This window comes from Triticum urartu, chromosome 7A (assembly GCF_056163025.1).
Source record: "Triticum urartu cultivar PI428250 chromosome 7A, HENAU_Tu73, whole genome shotgun sequence".
NCBI lineage: Eukaryota > Viridiplantae > Streptophyta > Magnoliopsida > Poales > Poaceae > Triticum > Triticum urartu.
The window spans coordinates 324306666-324332324 of record NC_141879.1 but is presented as its reverse complement, the minus strand read 5'-3'; the positions used below and the strand labels follow the sequence as shown (position 1 = coordinate 324332324).

Sequence of the window (25659 nt, the reverse complement as noted above, 5' to 3'; positions counted from 1 at the left end):
CCAACAGGCGCGCCCTGGTGTCTTGTGCCCACCAGGGGACGCTTCCTGGATGTTTCTTTATTTCCAAAATTCTAAAATATTTCAAAATTGATAAAAAATATTTTTGCGGATTTTTTGGAGTCCGTTTACTTACCGTATCACGTACCTATTTATTTTCACGATTCTAGAGTGTTACGGAAGGACTCTTTTATGTGTTCTTTCGGTGTCAAAGTTTGGATAATATTACTTTCAACATTGATAGGCGTACCTGATATATAATGCTTTTCATTGCCCATTGACAACCTTCGGGTTAGTACCTTTGGAGTTATTTATTTTTATGGCTCCAGATTGGTAAACCTCCTCGATGATGTATGGGCCTTCCCATTTCGAGAGGAGCTTTCCTACAAAAAAACTAAAACAAGAGTTTTACAAAAGAACATATTCTCCAACTTTAAATTCACGCTTTTGAATTCTTTTGTCATGCCATATTTTAAATTTTTCTTTGAATAACTTTGCATTCTCATAAGCTTGGGTTCTCCATTCATCTAAGGATCTTATATCAAATAGCCTCTTTTCACCAGCAAGTTTGAAATCATAGTTGAGTTCTTTAACTGCCCAATATGCTTTATGTTCTAACTCAAGAGGAAAATCACAAGCTTTTCCATAAACCATTTTATAAGGAGACATACCCATAGGTTTTTTATATGTTGTTCTATAAGCCCAAAGTGCAGCATCTAATTTCTTAAACCAATTCTTCCTAGACCTATTAACAGTCTTTTGCAAAATTAATTTTATTTCTCTATTGCTAAGTTCAACTTGACCACTAGACTAAGGATGATAGGGTGATGCAATTCTATGGTTAACATCATACTTAGCAAGCATCTTACGGAAAGCACCATGAATAAAGTGTGAACCACCATCAGTCATTAAATATCTAGGGACTCCAAACCTTGGGAAAATAACTTCCTTAAGCATTTTAGTAGAGGTGTTGTGATCAACACTACTGGTTGGAATGGCTTCTACCCATTTAGTAACATAATCAACAACAACCAAAATATGTGTATACCCATTAGAGGAAGGAAAAGGTCCCATGTAATCAAATCCCCAAACATCAAATGGTTCAACAACAAGTGAATAATTCATAGGAGTTTCTTGACGCTTACCGATATTACCTATTCTTTGAAATTCATCACAAGAAGAGACAAACTTACGGGCAGCCTTGAAGAGAGTGGGCCAACAAAATCCAGATTGCAATACCTTGTGAGCAGTTCTATCTCTAGCATGATGCCCTCCATAAGCCTCGGAGTGACATTTCCGTAGGATTTGTCCCTGTTCATGCTCTGGTACACAACGTCTAATAATACCATCTACTCCTTCTTTATAAAGATGTGGGTCATCCCAAAAGTAATGTCTTAAATCATAGAAGAATTTTTTTTCTTCTACTCGTATGTAAAGCTAGGTGGTAAATATTTAGCAACAATGTAATTAGCATAGTCAGCATACCAAGGAGTACCATTAGTAACATTTATTGCAGCTAACTGCTCATCAGGAAAACTATCATCAATAGGTAGTGGGTCTTCAAGCACATTTTCAAGCCTAGACAAATTATCAGCTACAGGTTTCTCATCTCCTTTTCTATCAAATTGTTGTAAAAAGAGAACCCAACGAATAAGTCTAGGTTTAGCATCTTTCTTTTCCATAAGATATTTAATAGCAGTGTGGTCGGTGTGAATAGTTACTTTGGAATCAACAATATAAGATCTAAATTTATCACAAGCAAACACCACTGCTAAGAATTCTTTTTCAGTAGTAGCATAATTTCTTTGAGCAATATCTAGAGTTTTACTAGCATAATGAATAACATTAAGTTTCTTATCAACTCTTTGTCCTAGAACAGCACCAACAACATAATCACTAGCATCACACATAATTTCAAAAGGCAAGTTCCAATCAGCTGGTTGAACAATAGGTGCAGATATTAAGGCTTTCTTGAGTGTTTCAAAGGCTTCTAAACAATCATCATCAAAAACAAAAGGAATATCCTTTTGCAAAAGATTAGTAAGAGGCCTAGAAATTTTAGAAAACTATTTGATAAATCTCCTGTAGAAACCAGCATGACCTAGGAAACTACGAATACCTTTGATGTCCTTAGGACATGGCATTTTCTCAATTGCATCAACCTTAGCTTGGTCCACTTCAATACCTCTTTTAGAAATTTTATGACCCAAGACAATGCCTTCATTAACCATAAAGTGGCACTTCTCCCAATTCAAGACAAGATTTGTTAGTTCACATCTCTGCAAAACCCGCTCAAGATTGCTTAAACAATCATCAAAAGACTTCCCATAAACAGAAAAGTCATCCATGAAAACCTCAACAATCTTTTCATAAAAGTCAAAGAATATAGCAGTCATACATCTTTGGAAGGTAGAAGGTGCATTACATAAACCAAAAGGCATACGTCTATAAGCATAAGTTCCAAAGGGACAAGTAAAAGTAGTCTTTTCTTGATCAGGTTGAGAGGTATTTGTGAAAAGCCAGAGTATCTATCTAGGAAGCAAAATTGTGTGTGCTTAGATAATCTTTCAAGCATTTGATCAATAAAAGGCAAGGAGTAATGATATTTTCTAGTTGCTTCGTTTAATTTTCTGTAATCAATTACCATTCTATAGCCTGTAACAATTCTTTGTGGAATAAGTTCATTCTTATCATTAGGAACAACAGTAATACCTCCTTTCTTAGGGACACAATGAACATGACTTACCCATCTACTATCAGCTATAGGATAGATTATACCTGCTTCCAGAAGTTTTAATATTTCCGTTCTTACCACTTCCTTCATTTTTGGATTCAACCAACGTTGGTGATCAACAACGGGTTTAGCATCAGGTTCCATATTAATTTTGTGTTGACATAGAGTGGGACTAATGCCCTTTAAATCATCAAGAGTATATCCAATAGCAGCTCAGTGCTTCCTTAGAACTTTCAATAATCTTTCTTCTTCATGTTCTAAAAGGTTAGCACTAATAATAACAGGATATATCTTCTTTTCATCGAGATAAGCATATTTCAAAGTGCATGGCAATTGTTTTAATTCAAACACAGGATCACCTTTAGGTGGAGGAGGACCTCCAAGAGTTTCAATAGGCAGATTGTGTTTAAGCAGAGGACATTGTTCAAAGAAAACCTTATCTATTTCATTTCTTTCATGCATATGTAAATCATTTTCATGGTCTAGCAAATAATGTTCTAAAGGATCAGTAGGTGGAATAGAAATAGAAGCAAGACCAATCAATTCATCAATACTAGGCAATTCTTTTTCATGATGATTTCTGCTAAACTTGGAAAAATTAAACTCATGAGACTCATCACCAAAGCTAACACCAACAGTTTGTTTCTTACAATCTATCTTAGCATTATTGTATTCAAGAAAGTTCTACCAAAGATAATGGGACAAAAGTCATCTTGTGGGGAACCAAGAACAAGAAAATCAGTAGGGTATTTTATTTTCCCACACAAGACTTCAACATCTCTAATAATCCCAATTGTTGATATGGTGTTTCTATTAGCAAGTTTAATAGTAACATCTATTTCTTCTATCTCAGCAGGTGCTATGTCTTTCATGATTTCTTCATATAAAGTTTAAGGAATAGCACTCACACTAGCACCCATGTCACATAGACCATGATAAGAGTGATCTCCTATTTTAACTGAAATAACAGGCATGCCAACAGCAGGTCTATGTTTAACTACCAGGTTTAGCAATTCTAGCAGCTTGTACATAGAAGTAAATAACATGCCCATCCATATCTTGTTCCAAGAGATCTTTAACCATAGCAATACTAGGTTAAACTATAATTTGTTCATCAGGTTTAGGTGTTTTAATATAGCTTTTGTTAACCACAGTTGAAAATTTAGCATGTTCCTTAATCCTAATAGGGAAAGGTGGTTCCTCAATATAACCAGAAGGAACAACTGGATCAACATTATAAAGTATAGTTTCTTCTTTAACTGGTACTGGTTTTTTAATTTCTTCTTTAATAGGTGGGTGATATTCAGACCACTTCTCCTTAGGGAGTTCAACATGAGTAGCAAATGATTCACAGAAGGAGGCTACCTATCTCAGAGTCAAGTCCATATTTAGTGCTAAACTTTTGAAAAGCATCGGTATCCATAAAAGATTTAACACAATCATACTTAAATTTAATGCCCGACTCTTTACCTTCCTCGAGTTCCCAATCTTTAGAGTTGCATTTAATTCTTTCCAAAAGATCCCACCGTGTCAAGGGAAACGACACCTATGGGATTACAAGGAATCCCTTGTACGGTTGGCGGGCGCCGGATTGTGGAAAGAGTGGGTTTAGAAGATCAACAGGGGGAAATTATCCAGGTTCGGGCCGCAAGTGATGCGTAATACCCTACTCCTGCTGGTTTGGTGTTTATCTGGTGTTCTTGGACTAGCTACAAAGCGTGCAGGGTCCAGTAAGTCAGAATCCCTCTCTAGTATGCCTCGGGCCTCCTTTTATAGCCAAAGGGGTCGCAATAGTGGCACACAGGAGGTGGAAAGGTTGTACTGTACACAAGTCTATCGCCTGGCACCGTAGGACAAACACATTTAATGCGCTGCCGATGTGCCCTCTCACTTTATCGAGGACGGCAAGGAAGCTCGTCTCGTCCGTCGCCGCCTCGTCTCACTCTGACGCGCGTCCAAGCTGACTAGGCGTGCAGCACCACGCTGGCTGGCCGGCTGCTGAGTTGGTGTGGCGGCAGAGTCTTCACGAAGATCTGCATGCCACCATGCAGGTGCTTGCTGAGTTGGCCTGGAAGCTGCACGTCGCCACGCAGGTGCCTGCCTCGCTGGCGGGTTGACTGCTGTGTTGGAAAGGTGGTGGAGCCTTGACAGGTGGGGGCCTGGCTGTGGCAACGCAGATGTCCCTGGCAAGGGTCTTGCCGGGGGTCTCGTGAGCGTCCCCGGCAAGGATCTTGTCGGGGTATTTCCGTCTTCTGGTTCTCATCTAGTCCTGTATTGTAACACCCCGGATGTAACTTACCATATTTCTAACTCTGACTCTGCCATTTTCGGCTTTAAGTTATGAGATTCCCTTCGTGGTTGGGTTTTGTCTTCGTTTTGCATTTTGCTCATGTCATGCATTTCATATCATGTCATCATGTGCATCTCATTTGCATTCGTCTTCGTCTCACGCATCCGAGCATTTTCTCCGTTGTCCGTTTTGCAATCTGACACTCCTACGTGCACCGGCGCACCCCTCTGGTCTCTTTTCGTGAGCGGGTGTTAAACTTTGTCGGAATGGACCGCGATTTGCCAAGTGGCCTTGGTACACCACCGGTAGACCGCCTGTCGAATTTCGTGTCATTTGGAGTCCGTTTGATACTCCAACGGTTAACCGGGGAACCGTAAAGGCCTCGTGTGTGTTGCAGCCCAAGACCCCTCCAAAACGGTCCAACAACCCTTCCAAACCACTCCCATGTCCTCCGCCGTCGGATCACGATCGCGTGGTTGAAAACTACACCTCATTTGGACACTCCAAACTCCTCCTACCTATAAATATGTCCTCCCCGTCCAAAATTCGGGTCAAAACCTAGATCAAATCGCCCCCGCCGCCACCGGACACGTCTGGCCACCGATGGACAGGATCCGCCGCCGCCTGCAGCCACTCTCCGCTCGCCACGTGGCAACGCCACCGCCACCGGCCCGCCCGAGCCCACGGCGGCCCCACGAAGCCCGCGCCGCCCGGCCGCTCCTCCCGCCGCGCGCCCGCGCCCGCTCCTCCGCCCGGCGTCGCCGTGCCTCCCTGCTCCTCCGCGCCACCACCCGGTCACCAGTGCCGCTCGGCGACCAGCGCCGCCTCGCCGACCCGGGGCCACTCCGCCGCACCAGTGCCGCCTCCCCGCCCTTCTCCTCCGCTTCGGACTCCGGCCACCGCGACGTATTCCGGCGAGATCCACTCCAGTCGAACCTCGACATCCGTGCAAGACGAAACCCTAGATCTGGGAATTTCGGAGAACTAATTTTCCCTAAGTCATTTCCCCCTCATATTTTATTGCTCTATTCAACGCATCATAACTTCATCACCGTAGCTCCGTTTCATGCACATAATATATCAAAATGTTCATCATGATGTGCTCTTCAATTTGTTCCATTGTGACATGCTTGTGTGAGTTCATCTGGATGCCCAAATCATTGATGCAAGAGTGCTATAAAATGTTAGCTCCTGTTACTTAGCAGATTATGAGGATTTGTCTTTTTTGTCACATTTGTTGTGTGCATCATATGGTCATGAGCTCTATATGTATTTTGATATATGACATGCCATCTTTCAAGGGGTGTTTGCCATGTATTTTGGTGATCAATGTGGTGACTAGCACAAGCATGCAAAGTAGCCTTCATGATATTGCTGATTTCAGGGACTTAGGATTTTGCTAAGTCCTTGGTCTGCTGTTATTTCTTTGCCATGTAACCATGATGCTACAGTGAGATCCATGCTTGTTTTGAGTTGCTTCAGTAAGGATGATTTGGACATATGGTTATGCTCTATCCATCCATGCCCCTATTTGCAATTATGGAGTGCCCTAGCATGTCTCAATCTTGCTCCACTTTTGCTATAAAATATTCCTAGCAGATTGTTTACATGTTAATCAATTTTGCCATGGTTGTTGTAGTTGATCCATGCATGCTATGAACTTGCTCTTGCCTTTGTTAGATTCATAAACATGCCATCTTGCTGATGCTATTCTTATCTTATCATGCAATGCCGTGTGGTGAGTGAATCGATCTCGTAAAGAGGCCTTCATAACTCTGTTTATGCCATGCTCAGTTTTCTGCTAAGTCTGAATCTGTTAATGAAACTTGCTATGTTTACATGGGTGCCATCATATCTTCTGTGCCTTTTTGGCTCATGGTCAGTAAGGGATTTTTGTTCTAGGCTTTGAGTAGATTCATGCCATGCCTTTTTTTGCTATGATATGTACTTGTAGCATGTTGTTTTCTTGCTCTAAACATTGCTCCCTTATATTAATTTCTGGCATGTTAGTATTTTCACTAAGTCTGTGAAGCTGATATCTTTTGCAGTTTTGCCATGCTTGTTTGAACCTCTTCTAGTGTGTTTTAGCCGTAGCTCAGTGTTCATGTTTTATCAAGCATCTTGAGTAGATCACGGCCATGTTCTTTGTTGCTATGTTGGAGTGCAGCATCTTAGTTGTTTGTTGCATTCTAGATGGCATCGTGCTGTTAATCGCAGAATTGTGCCATTCTTGTTTTGCTTGCCATTTGCAAACCGTGCATCCAATTCCGGTGATCTTTATATCGATTTCGACCGAAATCAACTCATCTTTCCAGTGACACACTTCGTTTTCCAAGTTGATGCCTTGTTCAATCTTTCCCTTACGGAGCACGCATATGCATTGCATATGGCATCCCGCATGTCATGTCATGTTTTGCATCATGTTGATTGTGCATTGCACCATGATTGATTGTGGGTCCTTTGCTTGTGTTCTTGCTTTGGGTAGAGCCGGGAGACGAGTACATGATCGAGGAACCCGTTGAGTACGCTAACGAGGATCAAGCTTTCGTCAACTCTGAGAATTTTGTAGGCAAGATAACCATACCCTCGAAATCACTTCTATCTTTGCTTGCTAGTTGCTCGCTCTATTGCTATGACGCGATACCTATCACTTTATTTATCATGCCTCCCATATTGCCATGTCAAGCCTCTAACCCACCTTACCTAGCAAACCATTGTTTGGCTATGTTACCGCTTTTGCTCAGCCCCTCTTATAGCGTTACTAGTTGCAGGTGGAGATGAAGTTTGTTCCATGTTGGAACATGGATATTGTTGGGATATCATTATTATATCTTGTTCACTTTAATGCATCTATATACTTGGTAAAGGGTGGAAGGCTCGGCCTTATGCCTGGTGTTTTTTTCCATTCTTGCCGCCCTAGTTTCCGTCATACCGGTGTTATGTTCCTTGATTTTGCGTTCCTTACGCGGTTGGGTGTTATGGGAACCCCTTGACAGTTTGCTTTGAATAAAACTCCTCCAGCAAGGCCCAACCTTGGTTTTACCATTTGCCTACCTACCACCATATACCTTCCCTTGGGTTCTACAGACTCAAGGGTCATCTTATTTTAGACCCCCTCCCCCGGGCCAGTGCTCCTCTGAGTGTAGGTTCAAACCGAGCCGCCTGCGGGGCCACCTCAGGGAAACTCGAGGTTTGGTTTTACTCATAGTCTGTCTCGTCCGGTGTTGCCCTGAGAACGACATACGTGTGACTCCTATCAGGATTTGTCGGCACATCGGGTGGCTTTGCTGGTCTTGTTTTACCATTGTCGAAATGTTTTGTAACTGGGATTCCGAGACTGATCGGGTCTTCCCGCTAGAAGGAATATCCTTCGTTGACCGTGAGAGCTTGTGATGGGCTAAGTTCGGACACCCCTGCAGGGTTTTGAACTTTCGAAAGCCGTGCCTGCGGTTATGGGCAGATGGGAATTTGTTAATGCCCGGTTATAGAGAACTTGAAACTTAACTTAATTAAAATGAATCAACCGCGTGTGTTGCCGTGATGGTCTCTTTTCGGCGGAGTCTGGGAAGAGAACACGGTCTCGTGTGAAGGAAATATGCCCTAGAGGCAATAATAAAGTTATTATTTATTTCCTTATATCATGATAAATGTTTATTATTCATGCTAGAATTGTATTAACCGGAAACATAATACATGTGTGAATACATAGACAAACAGAGTGTCACTAGTATGCCTCTACTTGACTAGCTCGTTAATCAAAGATGGTTATGTTTCCTAACCATAAACAAAAGAGTTGTTATTTGATTAACGGGATCACATCATTAGGAGAATGATGTGATTGACATGACCCATTCCATTAGCTTAGCACCCGATCATTTAGTATGTTGCTATTGCTTTCTTCATGACTTATACATGTTCCTATGACTATGAGATTATGCAACTCCCGTTTGCCGGAGGAACACTTTGTGTGCTACCAAACATCACAACGTAACTAGGTGATTATAAAGGAGCTCTACAGGTGTCTCCAAAGGTACATGTTGGGTTGGTGTATTTCGAGATTAGGATTTGTCACTCCGATTGTCGGAGAGGTATCTCTGGGCCCTCTCGGTAATGCACATCACATAAGCCTTGCAAGCATTGCAACTAATGAGTTAGTTGTGAGATGATGTATTATGGAACGAGTAAAGAGACTTGCCGGTAACGAGATTGAACTAGGTATTAAGATACCGACAATCGAATCTCGGGCAAGTAACATACCGATGACAAAGGGAACAATGTATGTTGTTATGCGGACTGACCGATAAAGATCTTCGTAGAATATGTGGGAGCCAATATGAGCATCCAGGTTCCGCTATTGGTTATTGACTGGAGACGTGTCTCGGTCATGTCTACATTGTTCTCGAACCCGTAGGGTCCGCACGCTTAAGGTTTCAATGACAGTTATATTATGAGTTTATGAGTTTTGATGTACCGAAGGAGTTCGGAGTCCCGGATGAGATCGGGGACATGACGAGGAGTCTCGAAATGGTCGAGACGTAAAGATCGATATATTGGACGACTATATTCGGACATCGGAAAGGTTCCGAGTGATTCGGGTATTTTTCGGAGTACCGGAGAGTTACGGGAATACGTATTGGGCCTTATTGGGCCATACAGGAAAGAAGAAAAAGGGCCTCAAGGGTGGCCGCACCCCTCCCCTTGGTCTGGTCCGAATTGGACTAGGGAAGGGGGCGCCCCCTTCCTTCCTTCTCCTTTTCCCTTCTCCTTTTCCTATTCCATATGGGAGGTGGAATCCTACTAGGACTAGGGAGTCCTAGTAGGACTCCACACTTGGCGCACCCCCTCCTAGGGCCGGCCTCCTCCTCCCTTGCTCCTTTATATACGGGGGCAGGGGGCACCTCTAGACACAAGTTGATCCACGTGATCATATTCTTAGCCGTGTGCGGTGCCCCCTTCCACCATAATCCTCGATAATATTGTAGCGGTGCTTAGGCGAAGCCCTGCGACAGTAGTACATCAAGATCGTCACCACGCCGTCGTGCTGACGGAACTCTTCCCCGACACTTTGCTGGATCGGAGTCCGGGGATCGTCATCGAGCTGAACATGTGCTAGAACTCGAAGGTGCCGTAGTTTCGGTGCTTGATCGGTCGGGCCGTGAAGACGTACGACTACATCAACTGCGTTGTGCTAACGCTTCCGCTGTCAGTCTACAAGGGTACGTAGATCACACTCTCCCCTCTCGTTGCTATGCATCACCATGATCTTGCGTGTGCGTAGGAAATTTTTTGAAATTACTACGTTCCCCAACAGTGGCATCCGAGCCTGGTTTTATGTGTTGATGTTATATGCACGAGTAGAACACAAGTGAGTTGTGGGCGATATAAGTCATACTGCTTACCAGCATGTCATACTTTGGTTCGGCGGTATTGTTCGACGAAGTGGCTCGGAACGACATCACGCGTACTCTTACGCGAGACCGGTTCTCCCGACGTGCTTTGCACAAAGGTGGCTAGCGGGTGACAGTTTCTCCAACTTTAGTTGAACCGAGTGTGGCTACGCCTGGTCCTTGCGAAGGTTAAAACAGCACCAACTTGACAAACTATCGTTGTGGTTTTGATGCGTAGGTAAGATTGGTTCTTGCTTAAGCCCGTAGCAGCCACGTAAAACTTGCAACAACAAAGTAGAGGACGTCTAACTTGTTTTTGTAGGGCATGTTGTGATGTGATATGGTCAAGACATGATGCTAAATTTTATTGTATGAGATGATCATGTTTTGTAACCGAGTTATCGGCAACTGGCAGGAGCCATATGGTTGTCGCTTTATTGTATGCAATGCAATCGCGCTGTAATGCTTTACTTTATCACTAAGCGGTAGCGATAGTCATGGAAGCATAAGATTGGCAAGACGACAACGATGCTACGATGGAGATCAAGGTGTCGCGCCGGTGACGATGGTGATCACGACGGTGCTTCGAAGATGGAGATCACAAGCACAAGATGATGATGGCCATATCATATCACTTATATTGATTGCATGTGATGTTTATCTTTTATGCATCTTATCTTGCTTTGATTGACGGTAGCATTATAAGATGATCTCTCACTAATTATCAAGAAGTGTTCTCCCTGAGTATGCACCGTTGCGAAAGTTCTTCGTGCTGAGACACCACGTGATGATCGGGTGTGATAGGCTCTACGTTCAAATACAACGGGTGCAAAACAGTTGCACACGCAGAATACTCAGGTTATACTTGACGAGCCAAGCATATACAGATATGGCCTCGGAACACGGAGACTGAAAGGTCGAGCGTGAATCATATAGCAGATATGATCAACATAGCGATGTTCACCAATGAAACTACTCCATCTCACGTGATGATCGGACATGGTTTAGTTGATTTGGATCACGTAATCACTTAGAGGATTAGAGGGATGTCTATCTAAGTGGGAGTTCTTAAGTAATATGATTAATTGAACTTAAATTTATCATGAACTTAGTCCTGGTAGTATTTTGCAAATTATGTTGTAGATCAATAGCTCGCGTTGTTGCTTCCTTGTGTTTATTTTGGTATGTTCCTAGAGAAATTTGTGTTGAAAGATGTTAGTAGCAATGATGCGGATTGGATCCGTGATCTGAGGTTTATCCTCATTTCTGCACAGAAGAATTATGTCCTTGATGCACCGCTAGGTGACGGACCTATTGCAGGAGCAGATGCAGATGTTATGAACGTTTGGCTAGCTCAATATGATGACTACTTGATAGTTTAGTGCGCCATGCTTAATGGCTTAGAATCGGGACTTCAAAGACGTTTTGAATGTCATGGTGCATATGAGATGTTCCAGGAGTTGAAGTTAATATTTCAAGCAAATACCCGAGTTGAGAGATATGAAAGTCTCCAACAAGTTCTATAGCTAAAAGATGGAGGAGAATCGCTCAACTAGTGAGCATGTGCTCAGATTGTCTGAATACTACAATCGCTTGAATCAAGTGGGAGTTAATCTTCCAAATAAGATAGTGATTGACAGAATTCTCTAGTCATCATCACCAAGTTAGTAGAACTTCGTGATGAACTATGATATGCAAGGGATAACGGAAACGATTCCCAAGCTCTTCGTAATGCGGAAATTGACGAAGGTAGAAATCGAGAAAAACATCAAGTGTTGATGGTAGACAAGACCACTAGTTTCAAGAAAAGGGCAGAGGGAAGAAGGGGAACTTCAAGAAGAACAGCAAGCAAGTTGTTGCTCAAGTGAAGAAGCCCAAGTCTGGTCCTAAGCCTGAGACTAAGTGTTTCTACTACAAAGGGACTGGTCACTGGAAGCGGAACTACTCCAAGTGATTGGCAGATAAGAAGGATGGCAAAGTGAACATAAGTATATTTGATATACATGTTATTGATGTGTACTTTACTAGTGTTTATAGCAACCCCTCAATATTTGATACTAGTTCAGTTGCTAAGATTAGTAACTCGAAACGGGAGTTGCAGAATAAACAGAGACTAGTTAAGGGTGAAGTGACGATGTGTGTTGGAAGTGGTTCCAAGATTGATATGATCATCATCGCACACTCCCTATACTTTCGGGATTAGTGTTGAACCTGAATAAGTGTTATTTGGTGTTTGCGTTGAGCATGAATATGATTTGATCATGTTTATTGTAATACGGTTATTCATTTAAGTAAGAGAATAAATTGTTGTTCTTTTTACATGAATAAAACCTTATATGGTTACACACCCAATGAAAATAGTTCGTTGGATCTCGATCGTAGTGATACACATAATCATAATATTGAAACCAAAAGATGCAAAGTTAATAATGATAGTGCAACTCATTTGTGGCACTGCCGTTTAGGTCATATTGGTGTAAAGCGCATGAAGAAACTCCATGCTAATGGGTTTTTGGAATCACTTGATTATGAATCAGTTGATGCTTGCGAACCATGCCTCATGGGCAAGATGACTAAAACGCCGTTCTCCGGAACTATGGAGCGAGCAACTGACTTATTGGAAATAATACATACTGATGTATGAGATCCGATGAGTGTTAAGGCTCGTGGCGGGTATCATTATTTTCTGACCTTCACAGATGATTTGAGCAGATATGGGTATATCTACTTAATGAAACACAAGTCTGAAATATTTGAAAAGTTCAAAAAATTTCAGAGTGAAGTGGAGGATCATCGTAACAAGAAAATAAAAGTTTCTACGATATGATCGCAGAGGTAAAATATTTGAGTTACGAGTCTGGCCTTCAGTTAAAACAATGTGAAATAGTTTCACTACTCACGCCACCTGGAACACCACAGCATAATGGTGTGTCCGAACATCATAACCATACTTTATTAGATATGGTGCGATCTATGATGTCTCTTACCGATCTACCACTATCGTTTTGGGGTTATGCAGTAAAGACAGCTGCATTCATGTTTAAAAGGGCACCATCTAAGTCCGTTGAGACGACACAATCTGAACTGTGGTTTGGCAAGAAACCAAAGTTGTCGTTTCTTAAAGTTTGGGATTGTGATGCTTATATGAAAAGGTTTCATCCTGATAAGCTCAAACCCAAATCGGAGAAATATGTCTTCATAGGATACCCAAAGGAGACTATTGGGTACACCTTGTATCACAGATCCGAAGGCAAGACATTCGTTGCTAAGAATGGATCCTTTCTAGAAAAGGAGTTTCTCTTGAAAGAAGTGAGTGGGAGGAAAGTAGAACTTGATAAGGTAATTGTACCTTCTCCCTTATTGAAAAGTAGTTCACCACAAGAAATCTGTTCCTGTGACTACTACACCAATTAGTGAGGAAGACTAATGATGATGATCATGTAACTTCAGATCAAGTTAATACCGAATCTCGTAGGTAAACTAGAGTGAGATCCGCACCAAAGTGGTACGGTAATCATGTTCTGGAAGTCATGTTACTAGACCATGACGAACTTGCGAACTATGAGGAAGCGATGATGAGCCTAGATTCTGCGAAATGGCTTGAGGCCATGAAATCTGAGATGAGATCCATGTATGAGAACAAAGTATGGACTTTGATTGACTTGCCCAATGATCGCCGAGCCATTGAGATTAAATGGATCTTCAAGAGGAAGACGGACGCTGATAGTAGTGTTACTATCTACAAAGCTAGAATTGTCACAAAAAGGTTTTCGACAAGTTCAAGGTGTTGACTATGATGAGAATTTCTCACTCGTATCTATGCTTAAGTCGGTCCGAATCATGTTAGCAATTGCCGCATTTTATGAAATCCAGCAAATGGATGTCAAAACTGCATTCCTGAATGGATTTCTGGAAGAAGAGTTGTATATGATGCAGCCGGAAGGTTTTGTCGATCCAAAAGGAGCTAACAAAGTGTGCAAGCTCCAGCGATCCATTTATGGACTGGTGCAAGCCTCTCGGAGTTGGAATAAACGCTTTGATAGTATGATCAAAGCATATAGTTTTATACAGACTTGCGGTGAAGCCTGTATTTATAAGAAAGTGAGTGGGAGCACTACAGCATTTCTGATAAGTATATGTGAATGACATATTGTTGATCTCACCTATCAACTGGAGCTTCCGTCCAACTTCGCAAATGTGCACGATGTGTTTCACGTGTCACAGCTTCGCAAGTGCTTCAAGACTCCTGACCGCACCATCAACTTCGAAGAGATTGATCTCCAAGAAGACATGTCTTATCATGAGCATCCCGTTGCTATTCTTGAAGAAACCGAGCGCAAGACTCGCAACAAGTCTATCAAATTCCTGAAAGTGAAGTGGTCTCATCATTCCGACCGAGAAGCCACCTGGGAACGCGAGGACCACCTCCGTTCTGAATATCCAGAGTTCTTTCAGCCCTAGATCTCGGGACGAGATCCTTTCGTAGTGGTGGAGTGTTGTAATACCCCGAATGTAACTTACCATATTTGTAACTCCGACTCGGCCATTTTCGGCTTTAAGGTAGGAGATTCCCTTCGTGGTTGGGTTTTGTCTTCATTTTGCATTTTTCTCATGTAATGCATTTCATATCATGTCATCATGTACATCTCATTTGCATTCGTGTTCGTCTCATGCATCCGAGCATTTTCTCCGTTGTTCGTTTTGCAATCCGACACTCCTACGTGCACCGGCGCACCCCTCTGGTCTCTTTTCGTGAGCGGGTGTTAAATGTTCTCGGAATGGACCGTGATTTGCCAAGTGGCCTTGGTACACCACCGGTAGACTGCCTATCAAATTTCGTGTCATTTGGAGTCCGTTTGATACTCCAACAGTTAACCGGGGAACCGTAAAGGCCTCGTGTGTGTTGCAACCCAACACCCCTCCAAAACGGCCCAACAACCCTTCCAAACCACTCCCATGTCCTCCGCCGTCAGATCACGACCGCGTGGTCGAAAACTACACCTCATTTGGACACTCCAAACTCCTCCTACCTATAAATATGTCATCCCCGTCCAAAATTCGGGTCAAAACCTAGATCAAATCGCCCCCGCCGCCACCGGACACGTCCGGCCGCCGCCGGACAGGATCCGCCATCGCCCGCAGCCACTCTCCGCTCGCCACATGGCAACGCCGCCGACCACCGCCGCTGGCCCGCCCGAGCCCACGACAGGCCCCCGAAGCCCGCGCCGCCCGGCCGCTCCTCCCGCCGCGCGCCCGCGCCCGCTCCTCCGCCCGGCGCCGCCGCGCCTCCCTGCTCCTCCGCGCCACCACCCGGTCACCAGCGTCGCCCGGCGACCAGCGTCGCCTCGCCGACCCGGGGCCACTCCGCCGCACCAGCGCCGCCTCCCCGCCCTTCTCCTCCGCTTCGGACTCCGGCCACCGCTGCGTATTCTGGTGAGATCCACTCCGGTCGAACCTTTACAGGGGTGTTTACCATGTATTTTTGTGATCAATTTGGTGACTAGAACAAGCATGCAAAGTAGCCTTCGTGATATTGCTGATTTCAGGGATTTAGGATTTTGCTAAGTCCTTGGTCTGCTGTTATTTGTACTAGTTGACCCGTTGAGCCAAATAGCGCAGAGACCCGCTAAAGACATGTTGTCGATGAAAATAGTTTCATTTTGCAAGAACATATTCGATGTTGGTAGTAGAAAGCCTATATGTTAAGTCATACTATATAGACCAATTAAGGATGCATTATCTTAGCAGTGTTTGCACTAAACTTTTATTTTCCATGTGCACGAAAAGAAAAACCCTCTCTGTGTTGTGCATATGGAGGCATGGGTATTTGAAAGGCTCATATGCTACCTAGCTTAGTCCAGAAACAATTCTTTGTGTGGGCCGTTCGGATACCTAGCCCGGTCCAGGAACAATTCTTTGTGTGGCCCGTCCGGAGTAGAATATGAAGCAGCAGCGCCTGCATCCATCGTGCCTGTGTATTTCTTTTCTTCCTCGGTTCCTCCTTTGTGCGGGAGAAGCGTACTCAACTGGTGATGTTTTTCCTTTCCTATTATTTCGGATTACTCAGCATGCATGGTAACACAAATGGCTCATTACGCCATATAGCACAATGTCCATTTCAAACACGAAGTGTTTTGAAAATTAAATTAGGTTTTAGCATGGAGGAATAGTCCAGACTTGAAACAGCGGATGCAACCACTTTACCAATTCAAACTCTTTAGCAACCACTTACGATTATCATGTCAAATGGCACAAGGTTTAGACTTAAGAGTTATTTGAAAAGTGTTTCATTTGTTCTTTACAAAGTGTTAGGTACAATATCACTACACATAAGAATTTTCAAGCTCAGTTAAAAAGGTATTTTAAGCATACAAACCACAACTCGGCGATGCAAAATTGTGGTTTAGTTGTGGATGTCAAAATGCTTGCGATAAAAAAAGGCATTAGTTAGTTTCCTTTAGTAGGGACAAACAATGTAAATACACATCTTAGTTCGGTAGGAGAAAGCCCTATTTAAAATTAAATCTATGTTCAGTTGGTTTAGCTGTGGTCAAGCACGCGTAGCAATAAATATAATTTTCCTTAACAGAAAAAATGGTGTTTGTTGTTCACAACTGGATGCATATGCACATTTTATTTTGGTAGCAGAAAGCCCAAGTTTAAATCATGCCATGTTGTAAACACGTTTATTTTTTCTAGTACACGCTAAGAATTTCGAGTTTAATGTATGAAAATAAATATTTTTACGGCATCTATAAACCTACTAAGGAGGGTCTTTTAGCAGTGTTTCTAAAAAAACTTTTATTTTGCATGTGCATCAAAAGAATAACTTCTGTCGCATATGGAAGCACAGGTATCCAAAAGGCCCATATGCTACCTAGTGAAACTCTGCGACTGAAACTGGTGAGATTTCTCCCTTCCTATTACCTCGGATTTCTCTGCAAGCATAGATTTAGTTGCACCAAATGACGGAGTCCAATTTGAATCCATACAATTTGTAACCCATTTATATGAAAAATTAAGACTCATCTCTTAAAATATATACTTGAGGATGCATAATTTGTTATGTTATTTGGGTAATATAAAGGCATGCTTTTTTAAAAGAAAGCCCACTTAAGACAAAGAGTATGCACAAATAATAACATCAGTTTCTGTACGACGGTGGGAAAGTAGATATTCAAGGTAGGTGGAAGAAAATGTCCGAGGATACAACAAGAGCATAATAAATAACATTTTGCTTCTGTCTAACTTATGAGCACAGCATGCCCTTTATTTACACTAGGAATATCTCGTACTCTTTAGCTATTTTTCTAAGTGCATGCCCATTGATCTGAGTAAGCCGCTTCTTCAATATTGAAGAGAGAAGTTTGAGGCTGTCATGCCCACTGCTGAAATTAGACTGGGCATTATTCTGTAGGGCTTGGGGCACAGAATATCCTGAATCAATCACAAGACAAACATCAGTATTAAGCAAGGACTACAGTAGAAGTAGCTAGAGGTAATAAACAGAATAAAGGGCTGCTTTTCTATAAAATATATTTTTCGCTATGAACAAGATTTGTTTAATTGAAATTAAATGTCAAGAAGTTAGAGAGCATGATATGATAAGTTCGAGAGAATGATTTGATGTTGCTATTCAACTGTTGAATAGATATTGAAGGCACATTACATAAGAGTCCTGGATTTTACATATCTGAAAGTAGGCGCACCATGAAAGTGATAATCATCCAATTAATAAAACCATTATTCTAAAAAAAATAGACATTGCCTCATATATACCAACAGGAGTAACTTTCTATTGGTTAGAAACCGTTGTGCTGACAGTTATTTAACACGCGCTTTTTTAGACACACTAAGACCATATATAGGATGCAGACCATTCTCATGCCAATGTCTAGAATAGCCAATCTACATAAGTCCTAGTAGCATGCTCCTACAAGATTCTTACAAAAACCTACATGGGTATGTTCCCAATAGGAATGGATATAGATTCTGCTTACAAAAATGCTACACTCTAACACTTCCACCGGAGCACAATTCAGCTCCCACAATCAGTAATCAGCATGAAAACTTAAAAAACAAGTTTAATAGAAATCAATGTTCAGGAAATCATGAAGCATAAGCAAAACGATAGGCTGACGCTTAGAGCAATGGGCACTTAAGCATTTTTAAAAATAGAATTGCAGGTTTTGGAGGTTGTAGACCGAGAATTAACCTGAGTAGACGATGCGGGACCTTGGGGAAGTTGGTGACATATTTCCTGAATGTGTATTGGCCTGTGTTGCCGCGACAGCATAGATCTGCAATGAAAGAACTTCATTATAAACATATGTTCCCAGCCTGGTCCTTGCTTGGAAAGAGAAGCAAAAAAGAAAGTGATTATGCAATAGACACACCAAACACCAAGGCAATGCAAAATATTCACTGATTTTACTCATATTTTTCGACGACGCATATAAACTGGCCCTAAACATTATATTAATTAACAATAATGAAAAGAACTTCTTAAGGCACTCAGTCACAGGTTATGATTCTACCACCTACCATTTTTACACTGTAAAATGACCATGTCAGTACTGATTTTATATGAAGCTACAAAGAGATAATAACAATAATAGCGACATTGATGAAAACTGAAATCACAATATATAAAAAACTTGGTGTCACTCCCTCCTTACGTCATGGTAGTACCTGACCTCTATTCTAATAAAATCATATTATAACAATTCGCATATATATACCTGACCTCTGTTATAATAGAATTTATATATATGCTTCACTCAGTGTGCCTACAATTTTTAGAATGTAAATTTTCCCATGTTTTGAGAAACCATTTTAGGATTGCAAGGAACAATTTTGCAAAGTATAACATTGCAAGTAAATCACAAAGAGTTACTGAGAAGCTACCTAGCCTGTAGCATGGAATCTCTTTCGTCAGCACACTCAACCAAGAGCACCATTACACAGAACAAAGAGGTGTAGGAAAAATAGTTTGTTTCATGTATACTTGTAAACGATATTGCCATTTTCCAATAAATAAAGTCATTTCTTGAAAAAACGCAGGAAAAAGAGGAACAATCCAGGATTATCAAACCACCTCAACCCATAGACTGGCCCAGGTGGCTCACCTCAACGAACACTCGGAAAAGCATGTCGGGTTCTTGATGCCAGGCACCCTCTCAACATTGTCGCCTAGTGAGATATAGCACGCCACCGACGGTGTCCTCTTCCTCGTCCCCCTCTCTACTTCCCCACTACATGTAATCCGCAATCTGACTCCCTAGATCCTAAACAAAGCACCATCGGTACCTTTAGTGTCTGAAGTGGAGAACCATCAAGGGACACTGTAAAACAAATTATTTGCAGGTACCAAGGTGCAGCTACTAATTTCCCTTCCAACCATATGAACCTTTGCCATACAAAACATTATTATGCAAAGCTATACATACATGAACATAGCTATGTATTCATTATACATTATCTTGCAGAACATTTTAGAACTACTGAAATAGCAGCTGATGATAATGAAACACCGTTAGATTTTTCAACAAATAATCTCCAGCTGCTAATTTCTTGGGCGATTACAAACATACCCAGCGTCCATGTGTACAGGAATTATTTAGACAGGTCCCCAGGGCATGCTCACAGTCTATTCTATGTTACAGATAGCTTAGCTGTGCAAGAATTATCAGGGCAGTCTACTCTATGCGATTCAGTCAAGGTGTTGGTATCAATTACGATAATAGCGATGATACATGTGTGTGCCATATCCACCGGGAATTGAACTGAACTACTCGGGCCCCAATATTTCATAGTGAAAATCAGTAAAAACTAAAAAGAATAAATTGTAATTAGTTTTGGTAGAAACATATTTCACATTAATTTTAATTAAGCAGAGCAGGGGAATTTCCTCAATGAGATGGGTCGGTGTGTTCAGAAGCAATTGTGATCAGCAGAAGAAGATAAATTGTCAGGATGCCGACAACATGGATCAATGGAATAAATTCTCACAAATGAAATGACAGTGAAGGGGATATGAATCTTGACTCTGGATTGAACAAAGTAAATTGGATAAGCTCACCTTGCCGCAGAGAAGACGGACACCCAACTTCAATAAAAAAGGCGAGTACGCCAAGCAAAATCTGCAAGGGAAATCTTAATTTAGACATGGTACCACCTGAACATAGCAAGACATCCGGATGTCTAAAATGCACCTCACCTACTGGAATCACCCTCGCCTCAATGAAAGAAATATAGCGCAGTTCAACCCTGAATATGAAGCAAAAAGACATAATGAGACATGCTGAACCTGCAATGAATGAATGAATTGTTTGAACCTACACTGAATAGTTCATGTCAATCCATCCGTATGCTACTTTCTCATCAGAACGTCAATCCCAAAGATCTTCTGCTGGAAATATAACTTTATATTAGTCAGCTCACACAACACCTTAACTATCCAAGAGGTTTCCTAATACGCAACACTCTCAGAACATTTGAGGAACAAATCAAGGGAAGTTTTCAAATCAGCATTACATGTGTAAAGTCATAATCCCTGAACATGATAAATAGCGTAGTAGAAAATTTGAAAAGCGCAAAAATAGATATTAAAGATAGCACCATCGGGGCTAATGTACTATCTAAAAGTGCACTGATGCCTAGTATGTAAAGTTACCTAGAAAAACTCCAACACATGAAAGGTGTGCCAAAATAAAGGGGAAACAACAATCCTCCTCAAGAAATGGTGCTGATAGGCAGACATATTCCTTTTCATGTACTGTGGTGCAAGAGTTCAGAAGAAATCAAGCTCACCTATCTTGGAAGGGTCCGAGTGCTCTAGGGACATCAAGCAACAATATCTCCAGCCACTCAGAACCAAAACAATATGCCCTATCTTCAGTTTCAGACTTCCAGTCAAAGGAAACTGTATGGGCCAAAAATAATCTTCAGAGAACATAACAAATAATAAATAAGCAAAACGATCATCCTTGGAAATGCAATACATGTTGCAAAACAGTCAAGATCGTTTGAAAATATACACATCTTACCCTGCTGCTTGTAGTCCTCGACGACCTGCTTCTTCTTCCTGTCGTTGGCTGCGTCCCCTCCCCTGCAGCCATACCCCATTGCGGAGGAGTGCCGCTGCTTGCACTCCTCCATGGCATGCTCCTTCTCGTATTGTTATCCACCTCTCACCCCCTGCAGCTCCACCCCAAACAGGACAAGGTCACAATTTATATTCAGAGCTATTTGAAAAGTTTTGGTCCCAAATTCGGTTTCACTTTTAGTGCCAACAAAAATATAGATCTGCTCTGCAATTAATTTACATGACATGACGATGGCATCAATTCATATCCATCCATTACAACATGAACATTTATATTTTGTTCTACGGAAAACAAACTGGACATATAAGGGAATATACTAAACCGAAACAGAAAAAAAACATGGCAATCTCTTTGCATAATCTGGAATGTAAAAAGGCATAGCTCCCAACTCAAGCTCTAATATAACCCAGACCTTTGCTACTTCTAGTAATTGTAACTAACTAACTATAACCGATAAAATTATCATCTGAAGAAGTGCAACAAAATTGTTCTCAGTTCTCAACTGAATGCCCATATCCATAAAATTAAAATGCTTCAGAAAGTATGAAAATGCACTCAAACGTGATAATGCTTTCTAGTAATCACTGCCTAGAACTAAGGTGACAATGCAACACATGTGTCAAGAGGAGAATGAGCAAGAGTGGATTTGGAGTTAAAGGAGAAGCCAAATATGGGGGCAGAAGGAGAATGAGCAAGAGTGGATCTGAAGGTAGGAGGAGAAACCAACCATGGGGCTCGTCAGCTCGATTCAAGCGCCGAATTCATCCGAGGGCCAACGTTCGGCGAGCGAGCACTCATGTTTAAGCACAATGCATATCCTACAAATTTAACAAAGATCAAGGGGGATATCAGTTATGCCAGCACCGCGCTCCCAAACTCGCATTTTGAGGTGTGAGCGAGACAAGACCTGAACAAATTCTACGGAAAGAAACTTATTTGATAAGAACACTAATGCAAGGGCACTGTGCAGAAGGTGGCCGTACTTCTGGAAAATATGAAGAATCGAATTGTGAAAATTTATCTTCCTGTTTTTGGTCCTATTGCTCAGAGTGTGGTATACCACTACACCAAAGAAAGCAATATCACACGACAAACCTTATATTTTTCAACCGTCGCATAGAAGAATCATCTAAAGGAAGTAGACACATATGCCATGGACTGACCTAAAATGAGTGGCTTCATCATGTGCAATTGCCTTGACCAAGAGGATATCTTGGGAGATGTAAGCAGGCTGGTATATATGTAAGCAATGAGATACATCAGTTGGCACCCAACATGAGTTTTTTGACGTTACTTCTATATTACAGTAGCAAAGGGAGGGTCACATATCAACTCTTTTTTTAAAAGCTCAAGAGTTGCAAATGCATATGCATATCACATCACTTTTTTTGTAACAAATATGGCCAATGGCCAATGTCTATATACTAATCAGGATCAAAATTCTAGAGGTTATTTAGTTAGTCTAAAATATCACATCATGTTTGGTTGAAACAATATGCTAAAATATTCAGTTTGCAAAGCACAATGCTAACATATGGGGGAGAAGGTGGCAGCTAACCTGCAGCAATGAGCTAGCATCAGAAAAAGTAGGAGTTCATCCTTTAGCATACTATGAACATGCCGCTGCTGCCTTGCACCTTGATGCACCGCCGCTGCCCATAGCAGATTAACATCCAATTGCTTTTGACAAATTATACATAACAAATTACTTGAATTAATACTTTGTAACTGATCAGCAAGAAGTAGCAACCAAATTCTAATAATGGAGAGCTGGGTCCAGGATGTATTACTCCTATTTCATACTAACTGTACCTACTGGGGAGAGCAGAAATGTGTAGCACACAGGGAGAGAGCAAAACCTGATGAAGAAGGAAAAGAAGGTTAGCAGGAAAGCAAAGGAATTGATCCGAGATAGGACCACCAGGAACTTACCCCAAAATCATGCATAATCGAGGCTATGCTCCAACTACAAAGCCAGAAATTGCTCCATTGTATCGACACCTGCAATCCTCCTCTATAAATGTTGCAGGCCTGCAGCTGCCCAGCAGGAAACCGTTAGCACTACACATACCATGGTGTAACAGTCGACCTCACAATTTATGTCAATACAATAGATCAAAGCATAAAGTTAGAAATCAGAGAAGGAAGACTCAGGGAAGATACTACCATGGGTGGCGCCTCACATGGTGCAGAGGAGGTGACAACGCGGTGGCGCAACAAGTCGACCTGCCGGCCGCCGGCAGGTGCGCGAGGCCTCACCCTGCCCCTTCCCCATGCTAGGATCGCTCACCTTCTCCTTCCCCGCTGTTGCTTGCCTTCCTCGCCGGCCTCCTCCTTCCCTTGTCGTCCGCATCCTACACCTCCCCTACATCCTCACCCGCACCGCGAAGACGACCTACGTCCAATCTGGATCGACGGTGACATGGAAGAGGACAGGAGGAGGCAAGCAGAGGAGAAGGCTGGCGGTGGGATCGACGACGACATGATAGAGGAGAGGAGGAGGCGAGTGGAGAGACGAGGTCGGCCGGCAGCTACTGGCGAGGAGAGGATGGTGGGGATCGAGGAGGGGTGCGGCGGCTCGTGGGGATCGAGGGGAAAGAGAAAGAGGGCTAGGGTTCCTTTGGCGGCTGGGGTGGGAGTGGGGCGAGACGCGGGTGATTGGGTGCGGGCGCGCCGAGCTGATTGGGCAAAACCACCTGCACCTGCAAACGGGCAACCCAGCCAACCAACGCGCGAGCCCACCAGTCATTGGACAACAAAAACCACCATGAGATGAAAATTGATTTTAACTGTTGTGAAGATCCAACGGCTCAGGCGCGCCAGAAAGGCAGATCGAACGGCCGACGAAGCTCCAATCGGGGGAGCCTTGTGGAGGTGAGTTGGGTAGCTTCATTATAGTTTTAAATGCCATGTAATCATGATACTACAGTGAGATCCATGCTTGTTCTGAGTTGCTTCAGTAAGGATGATTTGGACATATAGTTATGCTCTATCCATCCATGCCCTTGTGGGCAATTATGGAGTGCCCTAGCATGTCTCAATTTTGCTCCACTTTTGCTATAAAATGTTCCTGGCGGATTGTTTACATGTTAATCAATTTTTCCATGGTTGTTGTAGTTGATACATGCATGCTATGAACTTGCCCTTGCCTTGGTTAGGTTCATAAACATGCCATCTTGCTAATGCTATGCTTATCTTGTCATGCAATGCCTTGTGGTGAGTGAATCGATCTCATAAAGAGGCCTTCATAACTCTGTTTATGCCATGCTCAGTTTTCTGCTAAGTTTGAATCTGTTAATAAAACTTGCTATGTTTACATGGGTGTCATTATATCTTGTGTGCCTTTTTGGCCCATGGTCAGTAAGGGATTTTTGTTCTAGGCTTTGAGTAGATTCATGCCATGCTTTTTTTTTTGCTATGATATGTACCTGTAGCATGTTGTTTGCTTGCTTTAAACATTGCTCCCTGATGTTAATTGCTGGCATTTTAGTATTTTCACTAAGTCTATGAAGTTGATATCTTTTGCACTTTTGCCATGCTTGTTCGAACCTGGTATAGTGTGTTTTAGCCGTAGCTCAATGTTCATGTTTTGTCAAGCATCTTGAGTAGATCACTGTCATGTGCTTTCTTGCTATGTTGGAGTGAAGTAGCTTAGTTTCTTGTTGCATTCTAGATGGCATCGTGCTGTTAATCACAGAGTTGTGTCATTCTTATTTTGTTTGCCATTTGCAAACCGTGCATCTGATTCCTGTGATCTTTATATCGATTTCGACCGAAATCAACTCATCTTTCCAGCGGCACACTTGGTTTGCCAAGTTGATGCCTTGTTCAATCTTTCCCTTACGGAGCACGCATATGCATTGCATATCACATACCGCATGTCATGTCATGTTTTGCATCATGTTGATTGTGCATTGCACCATGATTGATTGTGGGTCATTTGTTTGTGTTCTTGCTTTGGGTAGAACCGGGAGACGAGTACGTGATCGAGGAACCCGTTGAGCACGTAAACGAGGATCAAGCTTTCGTCAACTCTGAGAATTTTGCACGCAAGATGACCATACCCTCGAAATCACTTCTATCTTTGCTTGCTAGTTGCTCGCTCTATTGCTATGCCGCGATACCTACCACTTGCTTTATCAT

General features: G+C 42.3%; 1 protein-coding gene across 10 annotated transcripts; it reads right to left on the bottom strand.

The window, feature by feature from the left end:
* Window positions 1-17521: 17521 nt before the first annotated feature.
* Window positions 17522-24262, bottom strand: LOC125525825 (uncharacterized). Of its 10 annotated transcripts, none has more exons than XM_087534447.1 (15): window positions 23700-24262; window positions 23449-23547; window positions 23333-23375; window positions 23075-23196; window positions 22680-22747; window positions 22424-22578; window positions 22244-22334; window positions 21457-21607; window positions 21221-21332; window positions 20750-20816; window positions 20628-20677; window positions 20490-20550; window positions 19537-19695; window positions 18624-18708; window positions 17522-17845 (listed from the first exon to the last, which is right to left on the bottom strand). In XM_087534447.1, the coding sequence occupies exons 2-7, from the start codon at window positions 23457-23459 to the stop codon at window positions 22317-22319; spliced, it is 417 nt and encodes a 138-aa protein (XP_087390573.1). In that variant the 5' UTR covers window positions 23460-23547; window positions 23700-24262; the 3' UTR covers window positions 17522-17845; window positions 18624-18708; window positions 19537-19695; window positions 20490-20550; window positions 20628-20677; window positions 20750-20816; window positions 21221-21332; window positions 21457-21607; window positions 22244-22316. The 10 variants fall into 10 exon arrangements, with proteins under 10 accessions (XP_087390573.1, XP_087390572.1, XP_087390571.1 ...); XM_087534446.1 differs by having other exon boundaries at window positions 23449-23553; window positions 23700-24261; XM_087534445.1 differs by having other exon boundaries at window positions 23683-24259.
* Between the last annotated feature and the right edge of the window lie 1397 nt (window positions 24263-25659).

Excerpts from the sequence above, each read along its gene's own strand:
- LOC125525825 (XM_087534447.1), bottom strand. Across the intron at positions 22,748-23,074 it reads ATGCTAGCTCATTGCTGCAG|CCTGCTTACATCTCCCAAGA; the intron begins GTTAGCTGCCAC and ends CATATATACCAG. Across the intron at positions 22,579-22,679 it reads GATGAAGCCACTCATTTTAG|TGGTATACCACACTCTGAGC; the intron begins GTCAGTCCATGG and ends TCTTTGGTGTAG.